The 17,879-nt window shown below is 46.7% G+C and overlaps 1 protein-coding gene across 1 annotated transcript in view; it reads left to right on the top strand.

Moving 5' to 3' along the window:
- AGBL1 (AGBL carboxypeptidase 1) overlaps positions 1-17,879 on the top strand; it is a 433,907-nt gene that overhangs the window by 36,955 nt on the left and 379,073 nt on the right. The window contains exon 6 of the mRNA XM_055003103.1: positions 16,851-16,888. Within this exon, the coding sequence (XP_054859078.1) occupies positions 16,851-16,888 (38 nt within the window). The remainder of the gene's footprint in view (positions 1-16,850; positions 16,889-17,879) is intronic.

A 17,879-nucleotide genomic window follows, 5' to 3' on the forward strand; every position in this document is an offset into this window, starting at 1 on the left:
TAGAATGGGAGTTGGACATGTACGTGCCAGATTACAGAAAGGTCCTGGATGCTTAACGCCCTTTTGAAAAGCAAGTCTAACACTACTGGGGGAAAAACATTTGATAGCTTCCTCAATACAACATTCTCTAAGCATGAGCACATTCACAGACGTCAGAATCTCAGCAAGACAGCTTAATCTTTCAAGAGTACTAACTGGCAAAGGTGTAGCTATACTGGAAATCAAACTCAGGTGGTCTCTAAGACCTTTGTGTCTGTACACTGGGACATAGGTCTCTTTGCCTTTCATAAAATAAGTAGATTCCTTCATTTGATGATTCTTGAAGCTAGGCAGATCATGAGAGGGAGGACAGGAAGGGTTACATCAGTGCTTAATTCTCGTGGCCTCTTCTTACTTGCCCAGGGTAATGCTGATCACCACTTTGGGGTCAGGAAGCAATTTTCTCCAGGCCAGTTCAGCCAGGGATCTTGGAGGTTTTTTGCTATCTTCTGGGCATGAAACAGGAGTCACTGGAGCAGGGCCGTATCTAGCGGGGGGGCAGGGGGGGTAGTCTGCCCCCGGCGCCGCCAGGGAGGGGGTGCCTGGAGCAGCTCCCAGAGCGCTCAGGCGGCAGCATGGGCAGCTGTGCTGCCTTTCACTTGCCCCGCGGGACAGGGGGAGGCCGGCTTGCCACGCACCCCCTGTCCTGCAGGGCAGGCAAAGGGTAGCGTGGCTGCCCATGCCATTCACTTGCCCCGCGGCAAGCCGGTCGCCCCCTGTCCTGTGGGGCAGGCGAAAGACAGTGCGGGGGGCTGCAAAGCCGACCGCGCCATTCGCTTCTGAAGCGAATGGCGTGGGCGGCTTCCCAGCCCCCTGCGCGTGGTGTGATGATGTCATCAAAATGACATCATCACGCTGCATCAGGAGAGCGCGCGCACCACGCGCAAGGGCCAGCAAGCGTTGCCCCCGGTGCCAGAAGCGCTAGATCCAGCCCTGCCGTTGTGAGAGGGGAGAGTTATGAATTTCCTGCACTGTGCAGGGGGTTGGACTAGATAACCCTGGAGGTACCTTCCAACTCTATGATTCTATGATTTAAGAGCAGCTCAGCTTCTGAAGCGGGGTTCCTCACTGGGCCTCGTGGTGGTGGTGGAATACAATAATGCCCCTTTCTTCTTCCTCTGTATAACTTGTGCTGCATATGCAGAAATCTTGTCATTGCCAGTTAAATAATCTCACATAGGGAACAACCTGGAGAGCTGTTGCCGGTCAAAGAAAACAGTTTGACACAGAGGTTAGAGTTTCAGACTAGGAAGTGACCAAAGTTCAGACCTGCATGGAAGCTCACGGGCTGACGTTGGACTGATCACTGTCTCTCAGCCTAACCTACCTCACAAGATGACGTTGTCAGCCAGGGGGCAAAAGCCGGGCAGAAATAAATGATTGAATTGGCGAACTTGTTAGAAGATAGCTTCACATGTTCACATGCTCCCCACAAGGGGGCACCAGTGAACAAATGAGAAGAGAAAGTTCCTTGTTTGTGACTTGGAGGATTTCTGACGCCATGTGTAGCAGCACGGAACTGGCTGGGATTCATTGAGGAGGGTTTGCCACACCCGTCATTACGAGGCCTTCTCCATTCTTCACGATCATTGGCAAGCTTTTAGCTGGTGGCTATACTCTTGTCATCTTTCCTTCCTGACAGAAGGAAGGGACAAACAGTATCTTGAGAAGGCTGACATGGGCCCTGGCTACATGGGCAGTGGCCAAGAATGTTTAATGGGGAATGTACACCTCCGCCTGTGTCCCGTCCCATGGATGTAGCCCGCCTTCACCAAGTTTAGCCAAGGTCGCTTCAAGAGTCATCTCTGCCGATCACTGGGACAGGAGCTATTTACTAAGCCCGCTAGCATGTAGTAACAAGATACACGGTGCTATTTATTTTACTTGGTGACAAGTCCTGGGATATTTAGATGAAGGTTCAGCAGCAATACCCTGACTGACCTTGTTTGGGATGCATGCCAAGTGGCTCATTATTCTCTATCAGAAAAGTGATGTCCACCTTGGATCAGCTGTGTGAGTCCTTTTCTATCTTCCTTCCTGTGGTGTGATTAACAGCCATTTCTCCCTAAACCTACCAATGGTAATCTTAGCAGAGAAGTGTACGTCTTGGATGGATTGGGGTTATCTGATAGAGGTTTATGATAGGAACTGATAGACTGTGAAAAATCACCAGAAGAGGGGGATTAAACATCTGGAAATTCCCCCCTCGCTTCCATCTCTTTCCTCCCCCACAATTGATTCTCGGTTGCTCTCAACATTCTGTCATTCCTGGGGCATGTTGAGCCCTCAATAGGCTACTTTTTTTTTCTTTTGAGGAATGTGAGGAGTAGAACTTGATTGGGCTGTGTGTGAATATGAGTGTGCAAAAAGTCAATTGTGCTGTACGGCAAACTGCTGAACAGGCTTGAATGGATCGACAAAGTCAAACAGATTATTTAAACACTCCCTCCTCCCCCCATTGTGACCAGTGAACAGGGCATGAACCAAACCAGCAGGTGTTTCAGTATGCCTAATTTTTATTCCACTCTCCGAGAATTGTGCCCTGATTTGGATAGCCCTGGTGAGCCTGATCTCATCAGATCTCAGAAGTTAAGCAGGGTTGGCCTTGGTTAGTAATTGGATGGGAGACCTCCAACGAAGACCAGGGTTGCAGAGGTAGGCAATGGCAAACCACCTCTGTTAGCCTCTTGCCATGAAAACTCCTCCAGGGGTTGCCATGAATCAGCTGTGGCTTGAGGGCACTCTCTACCACAGCAGAGTATTGTAGATGGCTCTCCCCTGCCTTCATTTTATTGCCATACAACAACCCTGGAAGTAGGTTAGGCAGAGAGAGGGAGAGGGGGAGGGAAGGGGGGAGAGAGATTATGACTGGTCCAAGGTCACCCACCCATCTTTATGGTTGAGTGGGGATTTGAACTTGGGTCTCCCATAGCCTGGCGTGATGCTCTAACCGTTATACCATGCTGTCTTCTTTTGTAATTGGCTTGAGCTCTTCACTACTATTAGGTATAGTAGTGATAAGAAACAGGAGGGAAGGTGGCATGGTATAGCCCGATCTTGTCAGATCTTGGAAGCTAAGCAGGGTCAGTATTTGGACAGGTAACCATTAAGGAAAGACTCTGCAGAGGAAGGCGCTGGTAAACCACCTCTGCTTCTCACTTGCCTTGACAGCCTCTTGCTGGGATTGCCATAAGTCGATTGCGACTTAATGGCACACACACACACACATATAAACACATGCACAATGATAAGAAACAGGAGGCACTTTAGAGTCTTAACTAAGGTTTATTCCAGCTTCTAAATCCTGCTTCTTATTGGATCTTGTCTGTGCAGTCATTTCATGCAGAATGTTTAAAACAAGCAAACAAATAAACAGACCAAGGGAAGAACCCAGAATCCACGAAATACAGGAAGCAGAGAGTGACATGTAATTATGTAAAATTCAAATCTAATCAAGGAAAATGATGGAGAATGTTCATGAGTTATATTAAGCTAGTTAATACCCGGAATGGGTGGGAAGTCCCAGGTTTTGCTCAGATAATTAACACTTTATATTGAAACAGAAATCCAAAGTCCTGGTTCAACCCGGCAGGAGGTAGTGATGGATTTATCATGTAGAGCTAAGCTATAAGAGATGCATTACACGAGGACACGCTTGTGAAGGGAGTCGCAGTGTTAGCCGGGAAGCTGAGTTTTAAGAGATGGGAAGGCTTTGTCCATTTCCCGTCTCTACAGAGTTTGTTAATTTCCTCTTTGCCTCCTCAAGACTCTGTCAGCTTCTAGAAGGCGGAGAGGAAATTAACAAACCTTCTGAAGAGAGATCTCCCTGGCTCTGTAGAGAGGGGAAATTAACAAAGCCTTCCCATCTCTTAAAACTCAGCTTCCCGGCTAACACTGCGACTCCCTTCACTTGTGCGTCCTCATGTAATTCGTCTCTTGTAGCTTAGCTCGTAGGTGTTCTGGACATAAGAGAGAATGGATGGAGTCATTTAAAAGAGAGACACATTTCTGGTTGGTGGAGAAAGGAGAGCAAAGATCATAGTCTTTTCAGACAAAAAACCAAACAAACCCAGCAGACTTCACCGTCCTGTTGCCCAGCTGCTCTGTTTGAACAGAAGTTGGAAGAGCAAGCGTGCCCCTCTTTCCCCCTCTCTCTGCCAGCCAATGTTTTGAGCATGAGGAATGAACTCAGTGCACTGACACGCTGATTAGTTCCTTGGCAACATGCAGCCGGGACGGCCTGTTTTGAGGAATAGTCTGTGGACAGCTTTATACATATGTTTATTTGGCAACAGTTTTGGAGGTGAAGAGGGAGGCAGCTCAGACTTAATTCTCCTTGTTAGTTGCTGATTTCTCATTAATTGTGCGGAGCGGCTTGGGTGTTTATTTGGACGGGAACATATAATTCCACTGGAATGTGGTCAAGAATTTGCTGTGAGCTTGTGTCTGCTTATTGGAAATTGGAGGATTGTTCGCTGGGTCCTCAGTTGAACCCAAGGGAAGGCCTGACCGCCATGTGCTTGCCCACGGGCTGATCTACACCCCTTCCTCTCAAATGGGCACATGGAATTTAGAATGTCCTGCTGATAAAGGGAGGCGGAATACTTAGAATGATAGAATCATAAAATGATAGGGTTGGAAGGAACCTCTAGGTCCATCTAGTCCAACCCACCTGCACAATGCAGGAAATTTACAGATATCTCCTCCCCTGCCCCACACACTGTGGGCCTAGCTACACATGACGAATGACACTTGAACGGCAAGTGTATTTCTCCCTGTTCACTTGTCCTCCACTCAATCCACTTGCCATTCAAGTGTCATTCGTCATGTGTAGCTTGGCCCTCAGTGACCCTTACTGCTTGCCCAGAAGATGGCAAAACACCATCAGGATCCCTAGCCAAACTGGCCTGGGGAAAATTGATAGCTGACTCCAAGGTAGTAATCGGCATTACCCTGGATATGTAAGAGGGGCCACGAGAACTAAGCACTGATGTCACCCTTCCTGCCCTCCTGGTCATGATCTGCCTAGGTTCACAGAATCAGCATTGCTGTCAGATGGCCATCTAGCCTCTGCTTAAAAACCTCCAAAGAAGGAGAGCCCTCCACCTCCCGAGGAAGCCTGTTCCACTGAGGGACCGCTCTAACTGTCAGGACGTTCTTCCTAATGTTCAGCCGAAAACTCTTTTGATTTAATTTCAACCCGTTGGTTCTGGTCTGATCTTCTGGGACAGCAGAAAACAACTTGGTGCCATTCTCTATATGACAGCCCATTAAGTACTTAAAGATGGTTATCATATCACCACTCGGCCATCTTCTCTCCAAGCTAAACATACTGAGCTCCTTCAACCTTTCCTCGCAGGACTTGGTCTCCAGTCCCCTCACCATCTTCGTTGCCCTCCTCTGGACACGTTCCAGCTTGTCTATATCCTATTGAAAATGTGGTGCCCAAAACTGAACACAACACTCTAGGTGAGCTCTAACCAGAGCAGAACTGAGAGAGAGGTGTGTGCAGTAGAAAAGTCTTTGAAAGTCTTTTGATTGTCCGTTCACACTAGGGATGTGCCATGGCTGGTCTGCCCTTGAGATGTGTTAATGTGCTGTGGTCTGTTTGTGCTGTTGTTAGTATACTCTCCAAGCCTCGAAGCTGTGTTATATTGTTGAGTGGTATCTCCTCAAGGAACCACAAGTTCTTCCCCTCTTTTTAGGAGCCACAGTGTAGCAAAATATGTTTTAATGTATTGCCAACTTAAGCAGTCACTTGACACCCGTGGGACCTTCACCGTATAGAGTATGCACCCTCCCACTGAGCCACAAGCCATTTCCTGTCTTTCTTTTGTGCTCCCCACATATCTGGCCACAGTTCCCACTGAAGTCAGCAGCAGTGTACCAGGGCCGGAGGAGGAGAACACAATCCCTCTTCACTCTACCGAGCGGTTATTAAGTTGCCTTTCTATTTCCAATAGCACGGCACACAGGAAGGGTAACGTCAATGGGATAAGTAAATAAAACATGGTGTTTGAGTTCTATGCAATGGACCATTTTAATAGAACAAATGAGCTCTGAAGGAAGGGAGCCTTCATTTATACACTTCTCCCTGCCTATCTGCTTTTACGGTCTTGTATCATCTCCTTTCCTAGAACAACCTGCCCAAACTGTAATAAGCAATAAAGACTGATTTCATAGCGATGCAATGACAGAAATGGTTCTCAGAGTAAATATAGTTACACTGTCGAATTATACGTTACTGGCACTGGAGGAGCAGAAGAGCAGAAGCGGAGAGAAATTGGGAAATTAAAAGACGTAGCTGTAGGAAAGGCTTTCAGAGGAGGGTTGCGAAATAGATGGAGAGCCAATGAGGTGGGAAGGAATTGTTGTTAGGGAAGGTTGGGCCAGATGGCAGAAGACAAGGGAATGCTGGCAGCAGCACTGGCGCCATCTCTGGGCAGATGCTTGCATTACAGAAGAAATAAGATTGGGCAACTTTTTAGAAAGGTCACGAGAGGACTGTGAGCCGAACTACAAGAGACGAATTAAACGAGGACATGCACATGAAGGGAGTCGCAATGTTAGTCAGGAAGCTGAGTTTTAAAAGAGATCAGAAAACTTTGTCAATTTCCCCTCTCTCCTCAGAGGGTTTGTTAATTTTCTCTTTGCCTCTGTCAGTTTCACCTCAGCTTCTAGGAGGCAAAGAAGAAATTAACAAACTCTCTGAGAAGTGATCTCCCCTGGCTCTGTAGAGAGGAGAAATTGACAAAGCCTTCTGATCTCGTTTAAAACTCAGCTTCCCGGCTAACATTACGACTCCCTTCACGTGCGCATCCTCTTGTAGCTTAGGGCCAAGCTACAAGTGACGAATGACACTTGAACGGCAAGTGGATTGAGTGGAGCGCAAGTGAACAGGGAGAAATACACTTGCCGTTCAAGTGTCATTCGTCACTTGTAGCTTCGCCCTTAGCTCTTTGTTTCAGGTAGGTTTGCAGTAGAAGAGCAAGATTTGGGTCCAGGGTCACTTACAAGTCTAACTAGATTTCCAGGGTGTGAGCTTTTGAGAGCCAAAGCTCCCTTCTTCAGAGAGCTGTGTTTTGTCAATAAGAAAAAAAGAAAACGTCGGGTTTTTGATTTTCCTTCCCCTCGTGGGGTAATCCATCTGCTCGCTTTTCAAGTTCCTCTCTGTAGATGAAGAGAAAGGGGCCCACTAGAAGAGTTAAGCAATCTGTCCTGCAGCTCCCACTTACGATTTTCAAGAGGTCATTGGTGTGTTCTGACACCTGTCCACATAAGGGCAGAGCATGAAGCACCGAAACAAAAGCCGGGGTGTAACATCTTGCCAGTTTTTTATTCATTCTGCCTTCACCATTGATAGAAGAACCAGAGACATATATTTCTGAGCAATTTATATATTTACTTTATTTAAACCCTGCCTTCTTCCCCCAAAATGGTTTACATTGTTCTCCTTTCTTCCATTTTATCATCACACAACAACAATCTTCTGAATTAGGCTAGGCTGAGATTGTGAGACTGGCCCTAGGTCACCTAGTGAGCTTCCAGGGCAGAATAAGGATTCGAACCCGAGTCTCCCAGATCCTAGTCTGACACACTAACCACGACACCAAACTGGAAATGATCAGAATTCCAGAGATCACAGAGAAACGTCTTGTATCCGTTCACTGTATCTGGGCTGTAGCCAATTCCATTTCTGCAGATAGCAGCAAACTGCTTTTTTCTTGATATTTGTATCTCTGTGTGTATGTATCTTATTGGGTGACCCGATCATTCTGGTTCTGAAAGTTACAATATACCGTCTGTTCCTCAGCAGTGGTGGTGCTGTCCAGCAGGAGATATAAGCCAACCGTTTCTTCACCTTACAACTGCCCTAGTGGCACGGGGGATAAGATGCCTGACTCAGTTGCCAGAATCCTTAATTTGAGACTCCCAGTGCCTCACAAAACAGTATCAAGAAAACCACAGCTTGCTGCTCTCTGTAAATGTGGATTTGGCCACAGTCCAGATGTTGTGAACAGATAGAAGGGATTTCTCTGTGGGATCTTTGGAGTTCACGTCACTGCAGAGATAACTGTGGTAGACTTCCTCTCTCTGCCTGACTCTTTTCTCATGTGTCACTGAGACAAAAGGAAGAAATCCCTCCACGGTGAGTGCAGAATGATAAACAGTTCCTGACAAGTGTCAACAGATGAGATCTCTTATTTAACTGTTAGCATCCCCATGTGAGTTTGATTCCCCCATTATGGCAGGACCACCCCCACCCCCAATTTTATTTATCTTGCAGGATACTTCTTTAGACAGTATGATTGTCTCCAAGGCCTTTTGAGGGTTTGGGGCAGTTGGAAACAATTAAGTATTGGAAAGAGTTGTGGGGTGGTGATGGACTGGCCTGTGGCAGCGATTCGCTGAGCTGCACTGATGTCACAGAAGTGTTTCTGGCATGCCATAGGCTGAGTTTCATACATCCTAGGTCAAGGCAGGAAGCACAAAAGAAATGTGGCCCTCTAAGACTTCTCTCCTTTAAATTTACTTGGTCAGCCATTCCCTGAGGGCATTCTTTTTCCGCAATGGCACCGGTCCTTTGGAATGTTTTCCTTGAGGGATCCCTGCATTGGACTGGTTTCATAAACACTGCAAGGTCGTGTTGTTCGGATGGGCCTGTGGCTATGCCTAAAGATATGTTTATTTAAGGCCAGGGAGGACACAGGGCTGGTTTATTGTTACTGTTTTTAACAACTGGATTACTGTGTGATCTGAATGTCTGTGTTGCTTGTTTGGTTGGAAAATAGAAAAGAGTCCAGTAGCACCTTTAAAACTAACCAGCTTTACTGTAGCATACTGTACCATGCATCTGACGAAGAGAACGGTGGTTCTCGAAAGCTTATGCTACAGTAAAGTTGGTTAGTCTTAAAGGTGCTACTGGACTCTTTTCTATTTTGCTACTACAGACTAACACGGCTAACTCCTCTGGATCTTGGGTTCATCAGCTGCTGTGGGCCGCTATAGACAGCGGGCTCAACATACTTCAATAAATAAACCAGTGAGATCTGAAAAGTCAGATTCCGTCTAGCTAAGTCTGTGACCTGTCAGATTTTGTTCCACCTCAGCTTTACCCACCTTTGAAGCGATAAATTTGCAGACCTAGATCTTATTTGGCTGTATCTGGGACCCCAAATAAGATACACTTCCTAAATGAATCCTGGTTCTCCCCTGGAATCTGTGTTATTTACAGATCTCTGCTTTTAGGCCGGCTATGATGAGTTTGTGAAGGAATGGCAGAGTGGTGACAGAGACGTTTGGCAGGTCCAGCCCGTGATAAGCTTGTCATCAAATTTGGCATCACTCAGACCCCTAAAGCTGTTATCGAAGATGGCAGCTTCCAGACCAAAATCTATCAACAAAGCCTAGAGTTGAGTTGTGCATGGCCTTGGTCCAATGAGAGCTTGAAAGTTTGTGAAAGACAAGGACACTGTACCTGAAGAACACCAACCCGGAAAGCATAAGAAGTACTGTGCTGTATAAGGCCAGGGCCCTTCTAGCCAACATGCTATTTCACTCAGTGGGCAACCAGCTGCCCTGGAGGGCCAACTAACATAGGCCTTCCCCTGGTTTTGCCTCCTAGCACTGGTAGTCACAGGATAATCACCTCTGAATGTAGAGATTCCCTTTATTATTTATTTAATAATTTAAAACATTTATTAGCTGTGCTTCTGCTTTGCAGGAACTCAAGGTGGCTTACAATATCTTGTTGTGTTGTGAATTCTGTGATTTTATTGTATTCCTGTATTTTATCTTTTTTATTGTAACCTGCCCTGAGCTTGCTTGCTGGGAGGGTGGGCCATAAATCAAATTAACAACAACAACAACAACAACAACAACAACAACAACAACAACAACAACAACAACAACAACACATACTAATAGCCATGTGGCCATGATCTGAGGATAATTAAATTCAGATATCGAAGCCATGAATGAACAAGACACCTAAAAACTGCCCCAGGTTTGCAGAAAAATCTAAGATCGAAAAATAATATATATTAGGGGATTTAAAAAGCCCCAAATGACAAAACAAGAACCTGTAGCTGTAGCCACCAGATGCCCTCAGTGGCTGTTGCTAGGCAACCATAACAATTTAGCTAGTATTCCAGGCCTTGTTTTTCTCAGTAAAAGGAAAGGAGAGGGAGATAGGGCAGGGCCCTTTCCAGGGCTGGACCTTTGAGGAAGAACTCATCAGGGCCAGGGCCGGAAGCAACCATCAGGTGAATTGAAACCACAAGATCTGCATGACTCACTCAAGCCTGTTCAACAGCAGCCACTGTGTACTGGCCTGGGAGGTGTTCTGCCTCCTCCCCGCACCAGCCAGGTGAGTGGCGGCAAGGAGCAGAGACTGGGAACAGGGGATCCCCCACCCCTAGCAGGAGACTGTCAGCCCTATGATGGGGGAGGGGAAAAAGAGATGCCCTTCCAAATCTTTGGGGGTTCTCCACTTGTTCATAAAATAATCATAAAATGAATAAATCAAAGTTAAAAAGCACAGTTGCCAGTAACCCCTCTCACCAAAGATAACAATAACAACAGCAATAACAATAATAACACTCAATGTGTTATTATTGTCCTCATGACAATCACCCTGCGAGGTGGGAGAGCTCCGAGAAGCTGTGACTGACTCAAGGTCACCCAGCTGGCTTCAAGCGGAGGAGTGGGGAATGAAACCCGATTCTCCAGATTAGAGTCCTGCCGTTCTTAACCACTACACCAAAAGCAGTCCTGAATAAAAATGTTTTCAGCTGCCTCCTGAAGATCAACACTGAGGGGGCCAGGCACACTTCCCCGGGGATGCTGTTCCATAATCGTGGGACTGCCGTTGAAAAGGCCCCCACTGGATGAGCTTCTTTAGTGGATGGAACAGTCCAGAGGGCCTCTCGCTGTGATCTTAATTCCCAAGGTCAGCCATGGACCTCTTCTCAGTGACTCTGTCTATTTCCTTTTTGATGCTGTTTATACTCATGGCCTTTACTACATACACTGACAGTGAATCCCGCCATTTAATTATTTCTTATTATAGTCATAGCAATCGGCTTAAGGCCAAATTACATGTAACATCATAGACAACTTTTTGCAACAAAGACTATGGGGGTAGGAGGATTATGGGACTTCAGAAAATCTCATTCCTAGACAGACGTAACACCAAAGCCTCTGGAAGGGTGTTGGGTATGCAATGTCAACATGGTATATGCATAAAAATAATAGCGTATTGAAAAGGCAGTCCTCTTATCTCATAAATCATCAGGCCTTTGCATCTCTCAGTTCATCCTGTCCCAGCCCTCCCCCATCGCTTGACATTTTCAAATGAGTTTTGCTGCATTTTTATCTCTTTGAAGATAACTCCAAAAAATGAGTGTGCCTCTTATCTCCCGTACATCGCTGCTGTCTGAGAACACTCTGAGTTGGCTTCCCATTTGATGGCAGAAATCTTTCATCTACAGAGTAGCTGATAAACATGCAAGTGGCTGGAGGAAGCAAAGGGCACTGGGTATGGAGAAAGGTTCGGTGACAGGCACTTCTCAGGTTGGAGTTGGGAAGCAACCTTTCGATTGACATGGAGGCAAGGAAAAGAGTGGAAGGAAGGTAGATACTTGCAGCATGTTTTCACTCATGTGTTGAGGCAGGAATACAAGCAAGCCACAGCTTGGGGCTCAGCCAAGCGCTAGTATCCAAAACATGGTTTTATTAGTACTGCTCAGCCCTCGTATGGCAGAAAATAATAGAGTGGTGCCCCTGAGGATGCTCATTTCCACGAACTTCCACGAACTGGTCTACTGGTTCGTTTGGGTCATAAAGGGGCAGTTTAAATGGCCATTTCCCCAGTCAAACACTCATTCCTTTGCCTGTAGCAAGGTATCACTCAGCGTGCTAGCAACATCACTCAGTGTTCTTTTTTCCTCTTGGCTGTGCCATTGCATCGACTTTTACTTTTCCTGCAGGCCTTGAGGATGGAGAAGCAGGCCGGTGGTATTGTTAGGAATGTTTTCGCTCGGTTACAATTGGCCTGATGACTGATCTTATAATGCTGGCCCATGTTGCTGCCACCTTGAGGTTAGATTACTGTAATGTGCTCTATATGGGGCTGCCTTTGAAAACAACTTGGAAACTTGGGGGGGGCAAGAGTCAGTGGTAGACCACCTACAATCTCTTAAGCCAAACAGAAAATAGCCTGTCCCCTTTGAGGCTCTGCCTAGGGATAGTTTCAACTTTCTCATCCTACTTTGCTTTGTCCCCTACCCCCTCAGTTGTAATTTCATTTCTTTTTCACGCAAATCAAACCTGCAATTCTTAATTCTCATACCGTATTCCGTTTTCTTGCATCGTTTTTTCTTGCAAAATGTGATAAAAATCGATACGTTTTGCAATATTTTAATATGTCAGTAAATCAGTATACGTTACAGCCTGACCTGGTTAGCCCAGATAAGCCTGATCTTGTCAGATCTTGGAAGCTAAGCAGGGTCAGCCTTGGTTAGTCATTGGATGGGAGACCTCCAAGGAAGACCAGGGTTGCAGAGGCAGGCCATGGCAAACCACCTCTGATAGTCGCTTGCCATGAAAACCCCACCAGGGGTTGCCATTAGTCAGTTATGACTTGATGGCAGTCTCCTCCTTCTATTGTATACATATACAGGGCTTTTTTTTCTGGGAACAGAGGTGGTGGAACTCAGGACCGCACAATGATGTCACTTTGGGTCAGCTGGGGGGAGTTTTTAAAATTGCCCTTGGCGAAAATGGTCACATGGCTGGTGGCCCCGCCTGCTGATCTCCAGACAGGACAGAGGGGAGTTTAGATTGCCCTCCGCACCGCTCAGCGGCACAGAGGGCAATCTAAACTCCTCTCTGTCTGGAGATCAGGGGGCAGGGCCACCAGCCATGTGACCATTTTCAAGAGGTGCCTGAACTCCGTTTCACCATGTTCCAGCTGAAAAAAGCCCTGTAATATCCTTTTTACATTATGTATAAAAACCATACAAGATGTGTATACAGTTCACCCGAGTCTACAAAACTAACAGTGAAAAGAGGAATATTGGAATCATTCTCTCTCTCTCTCTCTCTCTCTCTCTCTCTCTCTCTCTCTCTCTCTGTCATTGAGAACCAAACGTGTTCCTATCTGCCTATCCCCACCTCTCTATCTGCAAAAATTCCCTTGTGACATTCTAGAGTAGCCTCTTACACACGATCCATTTATGCATGCAAGCCATAGAGACAGGTGTGCTGCTTCCAGGTGATCACCAAGTCATGAGCACCCTGTCTACGCGTGGAGGAAATCCACGTATGTTGGCTTCCTACTCCCAATGGGGAACATTTGAAAAGAAGCGTTCTTGCTCAAGGGGATGATTCCTATGTGTGTACACTTTACCTGTGGGTAGGTGTCACATTCATGGGTCAGTAATTATGGGGAGGCAGGGCCAATGTGCTCACGCCTGCTGTGCATGCATTGATTGAACACGGAATGGATTGTGCACCTGGCATCTTATTGATATCCCCTCCCCCACCCCATCATGTTATGGCAACCCCATAAAGTTTTCAAGGCAAGAGACTTCAGAGGCAGTTTGCCATTGCCTGCCTCTGCGTGGCAGCCCTGGACTTCCTTGGTGGTCTCCCATCCAAATACTAACCAGGGCTGATTCTGCTTAGAAATCTGATGAGATTGGGCTGCCCTGGGCTATCCAGGTCATGGGGATCGGTCTATATCTGACAGATCACTGGCAGTAAAATAAGCACAATTCTTTCATGGTATCTGTCCGGAGGGGAGAACCCATCTGTTGCCTTCCTCACTGCAGTCCTGTTGCCGTTTCTGTATGACTTGTCATCTGAAACGTGGAAAGATACTGCCTGATCTTGGCTTGCTCTATTACTATCCCTACTAGCAGGTGGCATTCCGATACACAGACCTGGCTCATATCACACTGACTGCTGTTCAGTTAACCCCCCTCCCAGTCACATTCTGGGCTTTTTTCTCCGCAAAAGCTCTCATAACAGCCCCAGTTTCCTATCCGTGGATTGCTCGTACTGAAGAGTCAGCCCAGCTGGCTTTTATGCACAGTGTGCTGTTTGTTCACAAGGCCATTGCTGGGCTCTGATAGATTCACTTTCCCCCCCTAAAGCATTACAAACAAGGAAGGAGGCCAGCCTTGGAACAGCAGATGCCGGCGGGAGTCTGCTCCGACATCTCGCTGTTGCTCAGCTGCTGAGCGGACACACGATAAATAGCAGTCGAGTAGCAATAAAATATTTACTTCCTTCTGCAGCTTGATAATTGGCTTGGGGTGGAAGTTAATGTGATTTATTGGAGGCTTTGTTTAGGAAGAGATTCTGGGGTAGCAAATCTGCAGGCATGGAGGTCTTGGAAAATGGCAGCGTGTGATGGGATGTGGACATTTGTGACTTCCCAATAACAGTGAGACAGAAAGGTGTTTTGTACCAGAATTACAGGAGTGTGAGGGACAATCTTCTACTTTAGAGGTCTGTATGTCATCTGACCTATTATTACATGTAGGCATCCTATTTACTCACCCTAGGTGGGGAATTACTAGGTTGCCAGGTCTCCTGGTATGGCGGGAGGCCTCCCGCCAGCAACCCTTAATGCGGCAGCAGTGGAAGAAAAATAAAAATAAATGCCGAAGTTGTATATGGAATGATGTCACTTCCTGGGAAAATGGCAAGTCACTTGAGGAATTGCTGGAGACTCTATGGTTTTATCAAAGAGTTACTGGCAATTCCTAGAGTGACATAATGTCACCTCCATTTCCCCTCAGAAGTCATGTCAGTCCCTTGACCCCTCCTCCAAAGGTCTCACCATTTGCCATTCACAGGCTGGCAACACTAGGAATTATCTGCCCATCAACTCCAATTTCCTATCCCTGAGGAATTGTGATACAGAAGAAACATAGAGCATCCTCTGGAAGTGCAAGATTCAAATCCAGTAGCACCTTATAGACCAACAAGATGCCCAGAGTATAAGCTTTTGAGAGTCAAAGTCCCTTTGTCAGAACTTTGACTCTTGAAAGCTTTGATCTTTTAAGGGCTACTGGACTTGAATCTTACTCTTCTACTGCAGACCAAGATAGCTACCTGAAACTATCCACCTGGAAGTGAAATCACATCTTTCCCAAACTCTACCCTCCCTGGGTAGCTCCCCAGATCTCCTGGCTTTTGCCAAGGCAGTGTTGGGAACCCTACTTACATGCCCCATATGAAATCTAAGCACCTTTATGTTGGGATAGCCCAGGTGAGCCTGATCTCATCAGATCTCAGAATCTAAGCTTGGTTGGCCTTGGTTAGTAATTGGATGGGAGACCTCCAACGAAGACCAGAGTTGCAGAGGCAGGCAATGGCAAACCGCCTGTTAGTCTCATGCCATGAAATCCCCACCAGGGGACGCCATAAGTCAGCTATGACTTGAGGGCACTCTCCACCAGTATAGAGGGGTAATACAATCCTCTCCACGTACATAAGCCTGTTTGTCAGGGGAGAGCATTCCCTCAAGGGCTGGGTTTTCCCTCCTGCTCAGCCGTACCCCCTGGCCATTCAAGCTGGGAAAAGAACTTCTGTCCAGGATGTTGTTCTGCTCCCCAAGTCTTAGAAGCCTGTCTCCAGAGGCTTAGGGAGCTTATAAAGACCCAGTTCAATGGGCGCTTTCTGGCAGTCTATGAGTAGCGAATCTTCCTGATTTGAAATATCCAGGAACTGAAGATGGGATTTATATGTTGTAGTTATGAGTTGCCTGACTTCCCGAAGACACTTGAGTTGCTAGCTCCAGGTTGGGAAATTCGTGGAGATTTTGGGGGTGGAGCCCAGGGATTTGAGAAGAAGGATTTCAGTTGGGGGGGGTGTTATAGTGCCAAAGAGTCCACACTCCAATGCTGCCATTTTCTCCAGGGGAACTGACACCTGTAGTCTAGTGATCAGCTGTAATTCTGGGAGATCTCCAGTCGCTACCTAAAGGCTGACAACTCTAGGCAACGCACAACATTGAAACCCAGATTTATTTATTTGCTACATTTCTATCCTGCCCTTCCTCCAGGAGGGATTCAGGACAGTGTAAACTGTTTCCCCCTCTTCAATTTTATCCTCACAATAACCCTGTGAGGTAGGTAAGGCTGGGAGAGGCTGAACGGGCCAAGATCACCCAGCAATCTTCCATGGCAGACTGGAGATTCGAACCTGGGTCTCCAAAATCCTATTCCAACAATCTATCCACTACAACAAGCTGGCTTGCCTTTGGCAAGCTGAAGAAGTCATTCAATCAAACTTAAAGATCCACATGAAAGTTAAATAGCATCATATTTTTAAGAAGCATTCGGTTACGGATGAAGTGTATGTTTCTTGGTTTGGAAAACGGATGTATTTTGATTCCAAACTGGTCTCTGGAGCCCACCCTTTTCCAAAAAAAGTTTGTAAAAAATCTAGGCCCGGGTTGTTCTAGCTTCAGGAAGTACGGCAGTTGGAAAGAGTGTTGCCAAGAATAACAGTAACACCTAGTTCCTAGTGATGTGCCGGGCAACAGTTTGTACTAAGCAGTCGGTGTGGATTACTGTAACACTACCACGAGAGCCAGAGGGCTAACTGTATAGCCAAATGCAACACACAGGGCCAGCGTTCCAAATGGGCATGAAAACAATGAAACTGTGAGGATTTTCTTTAGAGCTCTTCTGCTCGTTTGCACAGGAGCTGGGGAACTGGAGATTATGAAGCCAAAGGTTACCGAAATTATGGACAAAAATGATATTTCCCCTCCTTTTCTTTTCTTTCCCCAGGGCAGCGGTTGAAGCTCTGGCTGCTTTGTTGAAATCAAGTAAGCATTTCTACCTTTGTTGAAATCAAGCATTTCTACCTTATGACTGATTCCCCCCACCCCCCTTCTGTGCTGCCTGTGTCGGTACAACGTTCCCATTTTCGCAAAGGTCTCCATTTCCCTTCTCTCTTTCATCCTTTCTAATCAGTACCGCTTGTCTGGAACGGCAGCCAGGCACTGAGGCCTGGGAAACAAGACAATGGCGTGTGATGTTGTAGCTCATGTTCTACCTGATTTATAGCGTCTCGGAAGGCAAAACTTGCATATGACACTGGCTGCCAATTGGAGTCAGGAAAGGGTTCGAAGCGCTAGCTGCGTGAATACACACAGCTGCTTTCTACTGAGAGCCAAGCTACAAGTGACGCCTTACACAGGTTGGACACTAGTCAGCTTCCCTCAAGTTTTGATGGGAAATGTAGGCGTCCTGGTCTTGCAGCTGTAATGGAGAGCCAAGCTGTAAAACCAGGACGCCTACATTTCCCATCAAAACTTGAGGGAAGCTGACAAGTGTCCAACCTGTGTAAGGCGTCCCTTGGCCGCTCAAGGTCAGTATGGTTTACTTTGACCAGCAGTGGCTCTCCAGGGTCTCCAGATCTTTCACATCACCTCTTGTCTAGCTGGAAATGGCAGGGATTGAACCTAGGACTGAGTAGCTGCCTGCTGTTGAGCCAAGGCCTCTCCCTGTTGATGCTGGGTGGATTGGTCTCCCATCTGCCCCTGAGCTCCCCAGGTTAACAAGCAATAGAAGCCCTAACAATGCTTCCATGGTATGTAGTTACAAAGAGTGCCTTCAAGTCATAGCTGACTTATGGCGACCCCTGGTGGGGTTTTCATGGCAAGAGACTATCAGAGATAGTTTTCCATTGCCTGCCTCTGCAACCCTGGTCTTTATTGGAGGTCTCCCATCCAATTAGTAACCAAGGCTGACCCTGATTAGCTTCTGAGATCTGACGAGATCAGGCTCAGCTGGGCTACCCAGGTCAGGGCATGT

Source organism: Eublepharis macularius, chromosome 18 (genome assembly GCF_028583425.1).
Source record: "Eublepharis macularius isolate TG4126 chromosome 18, MPM_Emac_v1.0, whole genome shotgun sequence".
NCBI classification, from domain to species: domain Eukaryota; kingdom Metazoa; phylum Chordata; class Lepidosauria; order Squamata; family Eublepharidae; genus Eublepharis; species Eublepharis macularius.